Source organism: Vigna unguiculata, chromosome 10, assembly GCF_004118075.2.
Source record: "Vigna unguiculata cultivar IT97K-499-35 chromosome 10, ASM411807v1, whole genome shotgun sequence".
NCBI classification, from domain to species: Eukaryota; Viridiplantae; Streptophyta; class Magnoliopsida; order Fabales; family Fabaceae; genus Vigna; species Vigna unguiculata.
In genome coordinates this window covers 32523782-32538319 of record NC_040288.1, presented here as the reverse complement: position 1 = coordinate 32538319, position 14538 = coordinate 32523782, and the positions used below count along the sequence as shown (strand labels likewise).

At 32.2% G+C, this 14538-nt stretch overlaps 1 protein-coding gene across 6 annotated transcripts; it reads right to left on the bottom strand.

Annotated features, from left to right (window-relative positions):
• Nucleotides 1–565: 565 nt before the first annotated feature.
• Nucleotides 566–14220, bottom strand: LOC114165931. 6 transcript variants are annotated; one of them, XM_028050560.1, is made up of 10 exons: nt 13973–14220; nt 10770–10936; nt 8005–8145; nt 6759–7929; nt 5488–5637; nt 3542–3708; nt 2019–2390; nt 1856–1929; nt 872–1467; nt 566–782 (listed from the first exon to the last, which is right to left on the bottom strand). In XM_028050560.1, coding segments are annotated over exons 6-10 (1182 nt in total). In that variant the 5' UTR covers nt 3681–3708; nt 5488–5637; nt 6759–7929; nt 8005–8145; nt 10770–10936; nt 13973–14220; the 3' UTR covers nt 566–781. The 6 variants fall into 6 exon arrangements, with proteins under 6 accessions (XP_027906361.1, XP_027906362.1, XP_027906363.1 ...); XM_028050561.1 differs by having other exon boundaries at nt 8005–8134; XM_028050562.1 differs by lacking the exon at nt 6759–7929.
• Between the last annotated feature and the right edge of the window lie 318 nt (nt 14221–14538).

Genomic DNA, 14538 nt, shown 5'->3' with positions numbered 1-14538 from the left:
CCTTCTAGTTAATAAAAAAAAATGTTATATATTGTCTGATATGAAACACAGTTCCGAAAAGGTTATTTTGGATTAGTCAGTAAATTATCATTATCTAAGACAAAAGGTAGAGGCTTTCAGAAACAACAAATTCCAAATAAATGGCAGAACAGAATAATAACATACGAAGGTCTTAAAATTCTTAGTTAAAAACTGTTATGTTAAATTGTAAAATTGCGAGTGTTTGATGAAATTGTCTCTTAAAGTAGTTAGTATATTTACATCTTAAAATATTTTTCAACTAAATTAAACCATATTTTCATCAGCCTAATTAATATGGTAACCACCACTACATAATAATAAAAATCATAATAAAGTTAAAATAATCAAATAAATAATATAAACATCAACATTCAAAATAAATACTGTACTATAAAACTAATATCTAAACGAAGTAATGAAAGACAGAATGGAATAATAAAATCCTATCTGTGTAAAACAAAGTAAAATATTTTTAGTAAACATTTAAAAAAAATACTGGTCAGAAACCCAAATCCTCAATTGAAATAGCATTTCACACAAATGATTCAAGATAATAAAAACATGTTTGTTATTAAAAATAATCAGTCTATTAGTCAAGCCCAGAAACACTGTCAACCATACTCAAATGAGAATCAGACAAGACAAAAGTACAAATATAAAAGGACAAAAAAACACCACAAATCATTATATGAACTCTATTTTCTTGAAGCTCTCCACAAAGCCCTCCACAACTTAAAGCAACAGCACCATTCAGCAATTTTCTACATAAGCCAGCAAAATAAAGAGGTTATGAATGGAGAATAGCCTAAATGATAATAGGAACCAGACAAAATGTAATGCATATTCATACCAGGGATTATTATACATTGATAAGCAGGTATTTACATCCTCATCACTAAACTCCTGAGTTCCATTTGGAGGATAAAGAATTTCATCTGCTTTGGCATCATAAATGCCATGTTTTCCTTCTGATGGTAGAAGAGGATCAGGAAGTGATGGTGAAAATTGGTGGCACATGTCATTGGATGAAAGTGTATTAAACTCCATTTCACTTTGTACTGAAATATCATCCACACAATAGATGCATGTATCCTCACTGATAACTTTTCCATCAATAGCATTTTCAGGCCTTTGGCCCCCACTAACATTGTTCATAGATTCACCGGAGTCAGATGTGTAGCGTGAAACACCGTATGGTTCATTATGTAGACAAAATTTATTTTTCCCAAAATTCGATGTCTGATCACTTGAATTTAGGAAATCATGTAAAGGATTACTTTGAGAATGTTTATGCATGCAATCACAGATATCAACATGATGGTTTTGCAATTGATGCATTTTCCTGCTATCATTCATAGTCTGAGACAAATGTTGCGATTTCATATTCAAATCAGATGAATTTATATTGTTGTGTTGTTGAATTGGATTGGCTTGTCCCAAATATTGCTGAAACAGATAAATATAAAAATACATATAGATCATGATTCAACTACAACATCATAATGCTTAACATATAGTTCATGATTCAACTACAACATCATAATGCTTAATCAAGGAGACAAACTAACAATGTGTTGAAACATAAGTTGCAAATCTAGAAATAGAGTATGACGATTTGAGAGAGAAAGAAAGAGAGTATGCTTCTATTAATAAGCACAACTAACTTTCAAGTATTGTCTGCAAATTTTGAAACACCTTGATGCAGTAGTAAGGTTTCAGTCATATGACAGTGATCATGGATTCGATAACAGAAATAAAGTCTTCACTCTCAGGCCATAATATAAGGCTCTCAGGCCATAATATAAGGCTCGGAAATTTAATAAAAAGAACAAACCTGAAAATGGCTTTCAATGTTCTGTATTTCAAATCTTGGCACAGCCCTAAGCTGATTTGTTTGACTTGGAGAAGCTTTACATAAGAAAAACAAGTGTTACTCTTATAGCTAATAGCTACAGCAAAAATGACAAATAAATAAATAAACTCAAGTCCAAACTTACCACTGGTTCCAGCCAATTCAGCACCTCCGAAGAACTTCATAGGTGAATCATAAGTCCGACTAAGCCTTTTCCTATCTAGGATTAATGATTCACTTTCTTTCCCCCCTCTTGTATGATTATGTTCTCTTATTATGACACTTTGGAGAGTCTGCCCTCCAGTGTTCATGAATGACTGACATTCTCTATTGTTATTTGCAATAATTTCCTCTGACTCAAGCCTCCCAAAGCCCTCTACATCTGCAGTTATCACCATTTTGTCTTCCATCCTCCACAATGCATATTTCCACAAACTGCTTAGATTAGAAATCTTAACTGGCTTTTGTAAATGCAATTCAGATTCAAACAGCTCTATGGAATTATTAGCAGTCATAACTACAGAAACAATAAACCGTGTCAGTTCAAGAATGACATTTGTGGTTACAAGTAAAACAAGCCAAAAATAATTTGAGAACTTAAAGGAAATATGGCATGTTTGTTAATTCTCTTATCTTCTAAGACAGCAAAATTATCCCCATGTCAGGTAAGTGAACCTCAACAAGTGCCAAATTAAGTTCATTCCACTTCTCCTTGACAATGGATAATGCCTCAGAAGCAAGTGATGCAGTCACAACTAGTAGTACAAGAAATTAGGAAATTTTGAAAAAATAAACCAATCCAAAAAAATAATTATATAATGTGAAGGTCATAATACCCTCATAGTTTTGGCCTCAACAAATAAAATTAAAAACAATTTATATGCATAGTCAGGGCCAGAGTTAAGTTTTCTGGGAATTTTTTACTTCATTTTGTTTGAATTTTTATAACCATTAGTTTTTAGCTAATCTTCTTTACTAAGTGTGTGACTACAATTGTAATTATGGATGTTAGAACCAAGCCATATTGGAGGATCTGTAATCCCTCAAACATTATAACCTTTGATAACAAAACAGGAGGAGATGATTGACGAACAAGATATTCTGACTTAAGCAAGCATATCTATATATGTTATCTTATCAAGTATCATTTAAGTTATTTGGTCTCCAACGAGGCTCCGAAAAATCTGTGTCCAAAGTACAATGCTTTCATAAGACAGGAACATGCATCCTATAGGAAAAACTAAAAGGATCCAAGAACTGCTTTTAAACTTGCGTCCAACGCATTATCATGCAACTTTAGTTATGACAACTTAGTATTATATCATATTGCTAACATTTAAAACAAAGCATCACATTGACTGACAGCACAATGTGTGTGAGTGTATTCACCAAACAATGAACATTGTTGACTGACACCTCAGATTATGAATGTGATTAGTTTATCATCACTTGATTCACAAAAAATAATCATATTGACTTTCAAAGATTAAGTCATTTCATTCACTACAAATAATCATACTGTCTTTCAAAGTTAATATATGACATTGGGGAACATCTGAAGATGAGGTTCCAAAGATATTTCAGTGCAATTAAACAGTATATAAGTCACGTATATATGATAGAAAAATAACTTTTAGCTTTTAGAAATATGCGTTCACTGCCACTTACCTTCATATCCAAGGGCTTGAAGAATGTTTGACACAGCTGTAAGGCATCTCAAGTTGCTATCTTGAACAAAAACTTTCAAACCCAGTACTGGACAATAGTATTTCCTTGAATCATCTGATTGGAACATGTTTGTGTCCATTTTAGAGAATATAACACAGGAAGTATATCTGGGTCAAAAAAATGTTGAGTGAGAACAAGAAAGGAGATTTTACATTTATACACACGACATTAATCAACTATATTGTTTATAAAGCATTTTCAGCAATAAGCTCTTAATTTTATAACATTAATCTAGCTGTTTTCTCCTCCCAACAACAAAAACTCCATCACAACATCCTGAACTCTCTAATAAAAACTAAGGGGGAGACAGAAAATAGTCGAAACCCCTCTGTGTGAGCATGGAGTGTTTGTTGATGCAAAAAAAACGAGGCAGGATCCAATTTTGAATGAAAAAAGAAGAAAATTTTAATTTGCTCGTGGATCCAATTTTGAAACCAAATGACACTTGTATGCATATAGATAACTTTATTCATGAAATTAGCATACATCCAAACCCCTTTTTTATTAAAAGCAAGTATGCAATAGCATCACTATGCAATGTACTATCCTAACAAGGTTAGTACCCCAGATAACATCAATCATCTCCAAGAAGCCATCATTCACAGCTGCTACATCTGTACTACACTTAACGCATCCACACTCAGGAGGATCCCAGTTAACTAGTATTACATGAGCTGCCTTCTCCGGATGACAATCAACTGAAATGCTTTCATAATACTAAAATTCCTAATCGAAGAATTCATACATCCACTATTATTGTTACCCGCTATATTAACATAAGGATAGATCACATTCTTGCTTCTTCACAAGATCAACAGCATTCTCAGAATGCATTAAATTACATTTGTACCAAATTTCTCAGATTATATGTTCAAAATGTCACGCTTTCCCAAATTACATTAAATTACATTTATACCAAATTTCTCCAAAAATTACACGCTTTCCCAAAGAAGCCCAAAATGTCACTATTAAAAGGGTTTTTTTTACAGAATCAACCCATGGTGTTGCTATCCTGTCTGCTCAGACCTCAACATTAAACCACTTCACTATGGAATAGCATGCAGGGGTCATTCCACTCCACTATAGCACGCTCTTTAAAATCCAATTTTGGATTAATGTATAGTTTATTTTATAATTACATTGTGTCTTATATTAAAAAAACTTCATGAAAAATACATAAAATACATAGTTAAAATGGTATTTACTTAATCCAAACCACTTAGGACTACAAAAAATTTGAGGAGACCAAACTATAGCCATGTAGTTAAAAACAAAGGAAAACTTCCAATCAAAGAACTAAATAACTCTAACGGAGCATTTGGTTAGCAAAACATCTCATTCTTGTTTTGATGTACTAAAAATGGTTTTCATTTCAATATTTGTTTGGCACACCACTCTTTTCTTCCTTGCGCCCCCCCACCACTATCAAGAACGTCTAGTGTCTTTCCTTACTTAAAACCATCATTCTCATCAAATACCTCCCCATTGCAAAAAATGTGACTTGACACCAACTAGCCTCTAGAATTGAGTTTATGGGTGTCTGGATGATGTCATAATCATAAACATTGTCACCAATGGCTTCAAAGCTAGTGAAGGAACCATCAATGACTTTGGTGGAGGTGATGGTTGGTTAGGGATTCAGTAGTAGTGATAAGGGGCTATAATGGTTTCAATTGATCGGAACACACAAAGAAAATAGATAATGAAAAATAAATCCAAATTTTGGCATGCTTTTTAAGACATTTTTAAAGAAAATGTTTTCTAATCTTTAATCATACATATTTTCACCTTCTTTGGAAGTGAACACAGAAAATGCTTGAAGTAAATATTTTCTAAAGGTGTCTGAACAGCCTGAAAAAGAAAAATAAAGAAATTAGGGAACATACCTCAATTTGTTGCAACAAATTGCTACTAAACTCTGCTGAACTTGATAATTCTTTCTAGGTACTCAGATCTTGTGCTCAAGCAAAAGAGCCGATGCGGCGGATCTTATAAAGAAGGCTTAGGGTTTGTAGCTTTGCACTTGCATTTAATACCTAAAAATTTGTAGTTTGATGAAGTGGAGTAAATAAATGCGCAGTTGACTTTAACTCAAAAATACAAACAAACTTTTAATTCGTAACCGAAGTTATCAAATTTCCATTCAAATCAAGAATTTTTAGCTAATTTTTGAATATGAATCATAAATGATATCACATCAATTCAAAAAACAATAAATATAAATAATAAATGATATAAATATAGAGAGAGAAAGCGTGTTCCTAGCCTTTCACAATGATGCATATCACTTGTTGGGAATCTCATATCAACTAGAGATATAGACAAATCATATTATATAAAAGAGTGCAAACTCACCATACAAGTTGGTTTTGTAGGGTTGAATTAAACTTAGATTCATTTTCCAAGATTGTATCATAGACTATCTTGATAGGTTTGCTAAGTTTATCTTACGACCCTATACTATAGTTTGGGTACAAGACTAAATATGGTGAAACAGAATCAATGCATAAAAAGACTGACAATGTGAAATCCTTGTTTAAAGTAGGGGGCATTCAATTCTTTTTCATTAAACATATTTTGTTTATCGACAAAATTTAGTTTTCATGGGAAGGGGGATGCGGGGGATCCACAACTTACCATATTAGGAAGGGAAAAATTTCCCCCTCCCTCCCTTCCACTTTTACCACCAAGTTAACCTTAAACTTATCTAACATTTTAGCTTCTTAATAAAAAATGGTGACACAAAAGTAAAAAGATCCCACAACAATTAGAGATAAGACAATTTCATAATATATAAGTGAGTGTAAACTATACCTTACAAGCCAGTCTTGTAGTATTGAATTAAGCTTAAAGTTCACTTCTTAACAATGCATTTACAAAAGCCAGTTAAGATTTCTGATCTAAGCAGTTTGTGGAAATATGCATTGTGGAGGATGGAAGACAAAATGGTGATAACTGCAGATGTAGAGGGCTTTGGGAGGCTTGAGTCAGAGGAAATTATTGCAAATAACAATAGAGAATGTCAGTCATTCATGAACACTGGAGGGCAGACTCTCCAAAGTGTCATAATAAGAGAACATAATCATACAAGAGGGGGGAAAGAAAGTGAATCATTAATGCTAGATAGGAAAAAGGCTTAGTCGGACTTATGATTCACCTATGAAGTTCTTCGGAGGTGCTGAATTGGCTGGAACCAGTGGTAAGTTTGGACTTGAGTTTATTTATTTATTTGTCATTTTTGCTGTAGCTATTAGCTATAAGAGTAACACTTCTCCAAGTCAAACAAATCAGCTTAGGGCTGTGCCAAGATTTGAAATACAGAACATTGAAAGCCATTTCCAGGTTTGTTCTTTTTAATAAATTTCCTTTTACGTATGTTGAGCCTTATATTATGGCCTGAGAGTGAAGACTTTATTTCTGTTATCGAATCCATGATCACCAAGTCATATGACTGAAACCTTACTGCTGCAGCCTACATCAAGGTGTTTCAAAATATGCAGCCAATACTTGAAAGTTAGTTGTGCTTATTTACATAAGCATACTCTCTTTTTTTCTCTCTCAAATTGTCATACTCTATTTCTAGATTTGCAACTTATGTTTCAATACACTGTTAGTTTGTCTCCACTTGATTGAGCATTATGATGTTGTACTTGAATCATGATGTATATGTATTTTTATATTTATCTGTTTCTGCAATATTTGGGACAAGCCAACCCAATTCAACAACACAGCAATATAAATTCATCTGATTTGAATATGAAGTCGCAGCATCTGTCCCAGACTGTCAATGATGGCCGGAAAAAGGCATCAATTGCAAAACCGTTATGTTCTTATCTATGATTGCATGCATAAGCATTCTCAACGTAACTCTTTACATGATTTCCTAAATTCAAGTGATCAGACATCGACTTTTGGGAAAAATCAATTCTGTCTACAGAATGAACCATATGGTGTTTCACGCTACACATCTGACTCTGGTGAATTTATGAACAATGTTAGTGGGGACCAAAGGGCTGAAAATGCTATTGATGGAAAAATTTTCAGTGAGGATACATCCATCTATTATGTGGATGATATTTCACTACAAAGTAAAATGGAGTTTAATACACCTAAAGGAGAAACCAAATATCAAACACTTCTGTATGGAGTCATCACTTCTAATCTTCACCCAAATTGTCAAAGTTCTTGTATAATTCTCTTTTTCTTCACTGACTTGGGTAGAATTTTGTTATGTTTATCTATTTACTTCTTTAGTTGGTAATGAAGATTTTTCATTTTCTTGGGAAGTATACTTGAACTTTTGCTTGTTTCCAAAAGCCCTCCCTATCCTGCAAATTTAAAGGATAGACAAATTTAAAGGACAAAGAACAAGGAAAAATCAAGTAACTTTAATGTAGACAAACCTTTGCAGTGGAACAAAAGATCCAGATCCATTCAATGGCCCTCAACTTGTTCACATCTTCCCTTGCCACTTCTCAGTATCAAAGCCAGTGGCATCCATGGTTTTACATAGCAAGGTAAAAGCTTCTAATACTGCACACAAACTGCAATAGTATCAGCCACATTTTTCACAATGTCAAGGATCAAAGATAGCTATATATATAAAGTCAAAGAAATTACAAATAATTCGTGATAAATTTATAAATTAAAACAAAATTAAGTCTTAAACCCCTAAGATCAAAATATGATTGAAACATGCGTATTACTCTTTCCTAATCCTACACCTATTAATAGTCTGAGATTAATATTACTAAATTATTCCACTTTTGCCCCTTACATCAAATGTTCTTCTCTTTGTATTCATCTAAAAATATCCCTCAACTTTCATTCTCATATTCTATAAATGTGATAGATTTTTTCTTTCTAATCATTCTGAAATATATATTATACCCTAAAAACTCCAAGAGTTTTTTTTTTCTTTTTTTAATTTCATTTTTTATCACCCTGTGGAAGAACATAATCCAAATTTAGAAGGCACAAACATTGGAATCAGATTGATCAAAGGGTTACTGCCATAGGTTGTTGTATATAGCTATCTTTTATCCTTGACATTGTGAAAAATGTGGCTGATGCTATTGCATTTGCGTGCAATCTTAGAAGCTTTTCCTAGCTATGTAAAATCATGGATGCCACCAACATTCATACTAATGAGTGGCAAGAGAAAATGTAAACAACAAGACAAGGGCCATTGAATAGACCCCTTCCACCGCAAAGTATCTCTTGTGGGTGCTTGTGTTCCACCGTAAAGTCTCTATTTTTGCCATGAACAAGTATTTAGTTTAGTCTTTTCTATTTAGCCTTCTTTTTATATGCCTTTCTTTCTTTAATTGTGAAAATTCTAGGGAGGAAAACTTAGTTTAATGGATCAACTTGATTTTTTTGTGACAACAGTGCGTTCATGCAAGTGATTAACAATAAGGATCCCAAACAAACTTGAAGGTGATCTCTTAATGCCAAGGGACTTGTTGGGTGGCTGCAACAAGATACAACAACTTGTAGTAAGTTAGGGCTTTTGCTGGCACTCACGTGAGATATATTCTGTTAACTATGGTACTCACGTTTTTCTGGAGATGCAATTAGTAAAATGATATTGAAGGGAAAATAATGGAAGGAAAAAGAAGAGAAAAACAGAGAAGGTAAGATGGTTAAGATTTATTCTACTACTAAGTCAAAGGTTTGTCTACATTAAAGTTACTTGTATTTTTTTTTTTGTATTCATTATGTTGTTGCAAGTTTGAGTCTAAGAGTATTTATTGGTCCTTTAAATTTGCTGGACAGGGAGGACTTTTGGAAACAAGCAAGAGTTCAAGAATGCTTCCCAAGAAAATGAAAAATCTGCATTACCAACTTTAGAAGTAACCAGATAAACATGACAAAATTACTAAGGTCAGTGTAAAAAAAAAAAAAAGAATTATCCGAGAACTTTGACAATGAAGGTAGTGGGCCTCAAAAAGATATGACAAACAAGGAAAGTCTCAAGCACTAACCTTTCAAAATGTGTGAAATGTTTCCTTTTATCTAACTCATGTTGGGCTTTGGATTTTCTAGTACCATTAGGAGTTTAGGCAAAACATTAACAAGTGAGAGTAAAAAAATCTTATAATTATGTTATAGTAAATCTCAGGCTAGTGAATACATGTAATCAAATACCAAGTTTCATTGCCTTGCTCTAGATGAGTTTCAGAGGCCAGATCCAATTATTTTGTTAGTTTCTCTTTATTTTTTTAGTCAACTTTGGATATAGTTTTCTGTTTTGAAATAGCGGTTATTCTTAGTCTTCAAGTTCTTGATCTTGTCCATCTAAAACTTATATCCAGATTATACTGTATGTCTTTTGTAAATCCAGAACCGGGGGATTGTACTAAGAAGAATTTGCGCAGTGTAAACAACATACAGTAATGATAAGATACTGTTGTCAAATTATTGCTTTTAATTTTAGTTCTGCTACGATTTGTACCAAAGTATTAGTTTTGATATTGATACTTTGCATGGTTGCTACGTTATTTTTTAATTTTCCAACTAATCATGAAACATCAACTGAGTTACTAGCATTGACATTGATTTTAATAAATTGTAGATTCTAGTGTTTTCTACGAGTAATGGTAGACCTGACACAAAATCTGAGAACTTAAGCTTTAAATTTCATGTTGTTATTGACTTAGTACATTTAACCATCAGAAGTTTGTTCAATGAAAAACTTAACCCATAATACTGGGTAAGGGCCAAATAAATAGTGGGATTTAAGTGTAACAAAGTTTAGTCCTACCGATAACTTTCATTGGTATCTATGTATGATGATCATGAAGTTTAGCAATTTGGATCAAACTATACATAACTAATCCAACATTGACTAACAGCACAATGGCTGTGAGTGTATTTCACCAAACAAAGTACATTGTTGACTAACACCACAGAGATTATGAATGTGATTAGTTTTATCATCACTTTTCACAACAAATAATCATATTGAGCTTCAAAGATTAAGTTATGATAATTTGATTCACTACAAATAATCATACTGACTTTCAAAGTTAATATATGACATTGAGGAACATCTGAAGTTGAAGTTGCAAAGATATTTCAATGCAATTAAACTGTATATAAGCCATGTATATATAAAAGAAAAGTAACTTTTAGCTTTTAGAAATATGCGTTCACTGCCACTTACCTTCATATCCAAGGGTTTGAAGCATGTTTGGCACAGCTGTAAGGCATCTCAAGTTGATATCTAGAACAAAAACTTTCAAACCCAGTATTGGACAATAGTATTTCCTTGAATCATCTGATTGGAACATGTTTGTGTCCATTTTAGAGAATATAACACAGGAAGTATATCTGGGTCAAAAAATGTTGAGTGAGAGCAAGAAAGGAAATTTTACATTTATACACACCACATTAATCAACTATATTGTTTATAAAGCATTTTCAGCAATAAGCTCTTAAGTTTATAACATTAATCAAGCTGTTTTCTCCTCCTGGCAAAAAAAAATCCATCACAACATTCTGAACACTCTAAGAAAAACTAAGGGGGAGACAGAAAATGTAAAAACCCCTGTGTGAGTATGGAGTGTTTGTTGATGCAAAAAAATTAAAATGAGGCAGGAATAACAGGTGATTACTAGAAGACTTCCAAAATGACACATGAATGAATTGAATACACATCAGAATAAGAGGGATCCAGAGATTGTGTAAGGACAAAACTATACCGTTGAGGATAACTTCAAACATATTTGATTGGTCTACCTAAATTACAACCCTTGATCTTGAATTTTCAATTACATTATGAAGTAATATAATGAACTAAAAATAAGTATAATCTCCCTTACTGCACATTGCCTTTCAAGTTGTCATAGCACTTGAAATCTTTTGAAGTAAAGTATAAGCAGGCCAGTCATATGGAAACGACAAAAAAATCATACCAAAATACCGTGAATTAGAAAAGAACAAAATTTTAATTCACTTGTGGATCCAATTTTGAAACCAAACGAAACTTCTATACATATAGCTAACTTTATTCATGAAATTAGCATACATCCAAACCCCTTTTTTATTAAAAGCAAGTATGCAATAGCACTATGCTATGTACTATCCTAACTAGGATAGTACCCCAGATAACATCAATTATCTGCAACATATTAGATTATTAGAAGGAAAAAAAAAACATATACAAGATTATGGATGGGGGAAACCAAACCCATCAACAAAAACCAAAAACCAATAAAATAGTAAATGGTATGTGTCCCTAGAAAAATAAATACTAAGAAAAGAAGGCAAGTAAGTCAGCAAATCTATTACCCTCTCTATATATATATGTAAACCTCCAACCCCCTCTCCTTAAGCAGGCCCATACAATTTAACCACCAATTCAAAAGCCTCCAACGAACAATAGTAAAGGTAGTAAATTGCATTGGAACTATTACTCTCAATTCCATTCCAATATTAATCTGAATCAAACCGCTAAGCCAATTCCAAAGTTTGACTGCCAAAGAACACTGAAAAAATAGATGTTGTGATGTTCCATTATGCTGACAACAATGACAGCAAACAGAAACAATGTCGATCTCTCTTTCCCTTAAATTCTCATAAGTAGGAATATCGATATGAATTAATCTCAATAAGATTGCTGATTTTGATGGGGAAATAATGGGATTCCATATAAATTTATATATTTATGAAATTACTATATTATTTTTCCTTTTTTTTCTTTATCTTATTCTCTAAAGTACAGACTACTATTTTTAATGTGTTTATACGTTTATTATCTTCATGTTCCGAAATTGAAATCCTAAAAAAAAAAAAGCCCAAAATGTCACTATTAAAAGGGTTTTTTACAGAATCAACCCATGGTGTCGCTATCCTGTCTGCTCAGACCTCTACATTAAACCACTTCGCTATGGAATAGCATGCAAGGGTCATTCCACTCCACTATAGCTCGCTCTTTAAAATCCAATTTTGGATTATTGTATAGTTTATTTATAGTTACATAGTGTCTTATATTAAAAAAACTTCATAAAAAATACATAAAATTAATAGTTAAAATAGAATTTATTTAATTGAAACCACTTAGGACTACATTGAGTTGAATCATAATTGATTTGATTGATTGATACAATGAAAAATAAGAAAAATATGGAAGTGAACCTAGTTGTTTTTCTTCTCCAAATTTATCCAAGCCAACTTACAAACAAGACAAGGTTTAACATCACTTGACACTGTTTTGAAGTGATTCTCTACCACATCATATCACTTTATGTGTCCCACAATAACCACAACACAACATAGTTGCGACCACAAGCATAACTTAAAATCTTGCTAATAACAATTTTCAAAGTGAACACCAAAAGAATCATAACTTAAAATTTTGTTAACAACAATTTTCAAAGTGAACACCAAAAGAATCAAGAAACTAACGTTTCACCTATATTTCATTTCATACAAATCAACTCAGATTACTTATACTATCAAGGAAACTATTTTAATATTGATACTTAAAGACTATGTGGGCATTTTTTTTTTATAAATTCATGTTAGGCAATACTGTGTACCTTGACCGCTAAGATAAATTGACACCCAGCATATACCAATCATTTGTCATCACATGAAAAATATTATTAAAAAAAGAAAATAAATACAAAAAATGAGGAGACCAAACTAAACCCATGTATGTAAAAACAAAGGAACACTTCCAATCAAAGAACTAAATAACTCTAACTGAGCATTTGGTTGGGGAAATATCTAATATTCTTGTTTTTGATGTTCTAAAAATAGTTTTCATTCCGATATTTATTTGTCTCGCCACTCTTTTCTGGGGAAATATCTAATATTCTTGTTTTGATGTTCTAAAAATAGTTTTCATTTCGATATTTGTTTGTCTCACCACTCTTTTCTAACTTGCGTCGCTCACCACTGTCAAGCATGCCTAGTGTCATTCCTTACTTCAAACCACCATCCTCATCAGATACCTCCCCATTGCAAAAAACTGTGATTTGACACCAACTAGCCTCTAGAAAAGAGTTTATGGTTGTCTGGATGATGTCATAGTAATAAACATGGTCACCAATGGCTTGAAAACTGGTGACAGAACCATTAACGACTCTGGAGGGAGTGATGGTTGGTTGGGGATTTAGTAGTAGTGATAAGGGGCTGTAATGGTTTCAATTGATAGGAACACACAAAGAAAATAGATAATGAAAAATAAATCCAAATTTTGGCATGCTTTTTAAGACATTTTTAAAGAAAATGTTTTGTAATCTTTAATCATACATATTTTCACCTTCTTTGGAAGTGAACACAGAAAATGCTTGAAGTAAATATTTTCTAAAGGTTTCTGAACAATCTTCAAAAGAAAAATAAAGAAATTAGGGAATGTACCTCAATTAGTTGCAACAAATTGCTACTAAACTCTGCTGAACTTCATAATTCTTGCTATGTACTCAGATCTTGTGCTCAGATGCGGCGGATCTTATAAAGAGGGCTTAGGGTTTGTAGCTTTGCACTTACATTCATTACCTAAACATTTGTAATTTGATAAAAAATAAATGCGCAGTTGAATTTAACTCACACAATGCAAACAAATTTTAAATTCGCAACCGCAGGTATGAAATTTCACTCAAATATAGATAATAAATAAATAATAAATGATATAAATATAGAGAGAGCATATTCCTAGCCTTTTCACACTGGAAAAATGGTAAGTTAAGAAAGATTTTTATTACAAATTTTAACGAATTACTTATTTAGGTAATAAAATATTATTTTATTTTTATTTTATTTATGAAAACTTTGTTAAATTCACTAAAAACAATTATCAAAAAAATAATTTTCCTTCACAATGATACATATCAGTCGTTGAAAATATCATGTCAACTAAATATAAATATATATATATATATATATATATATATATATATATAAATTAATGTTTTAAGGCTTTTGTA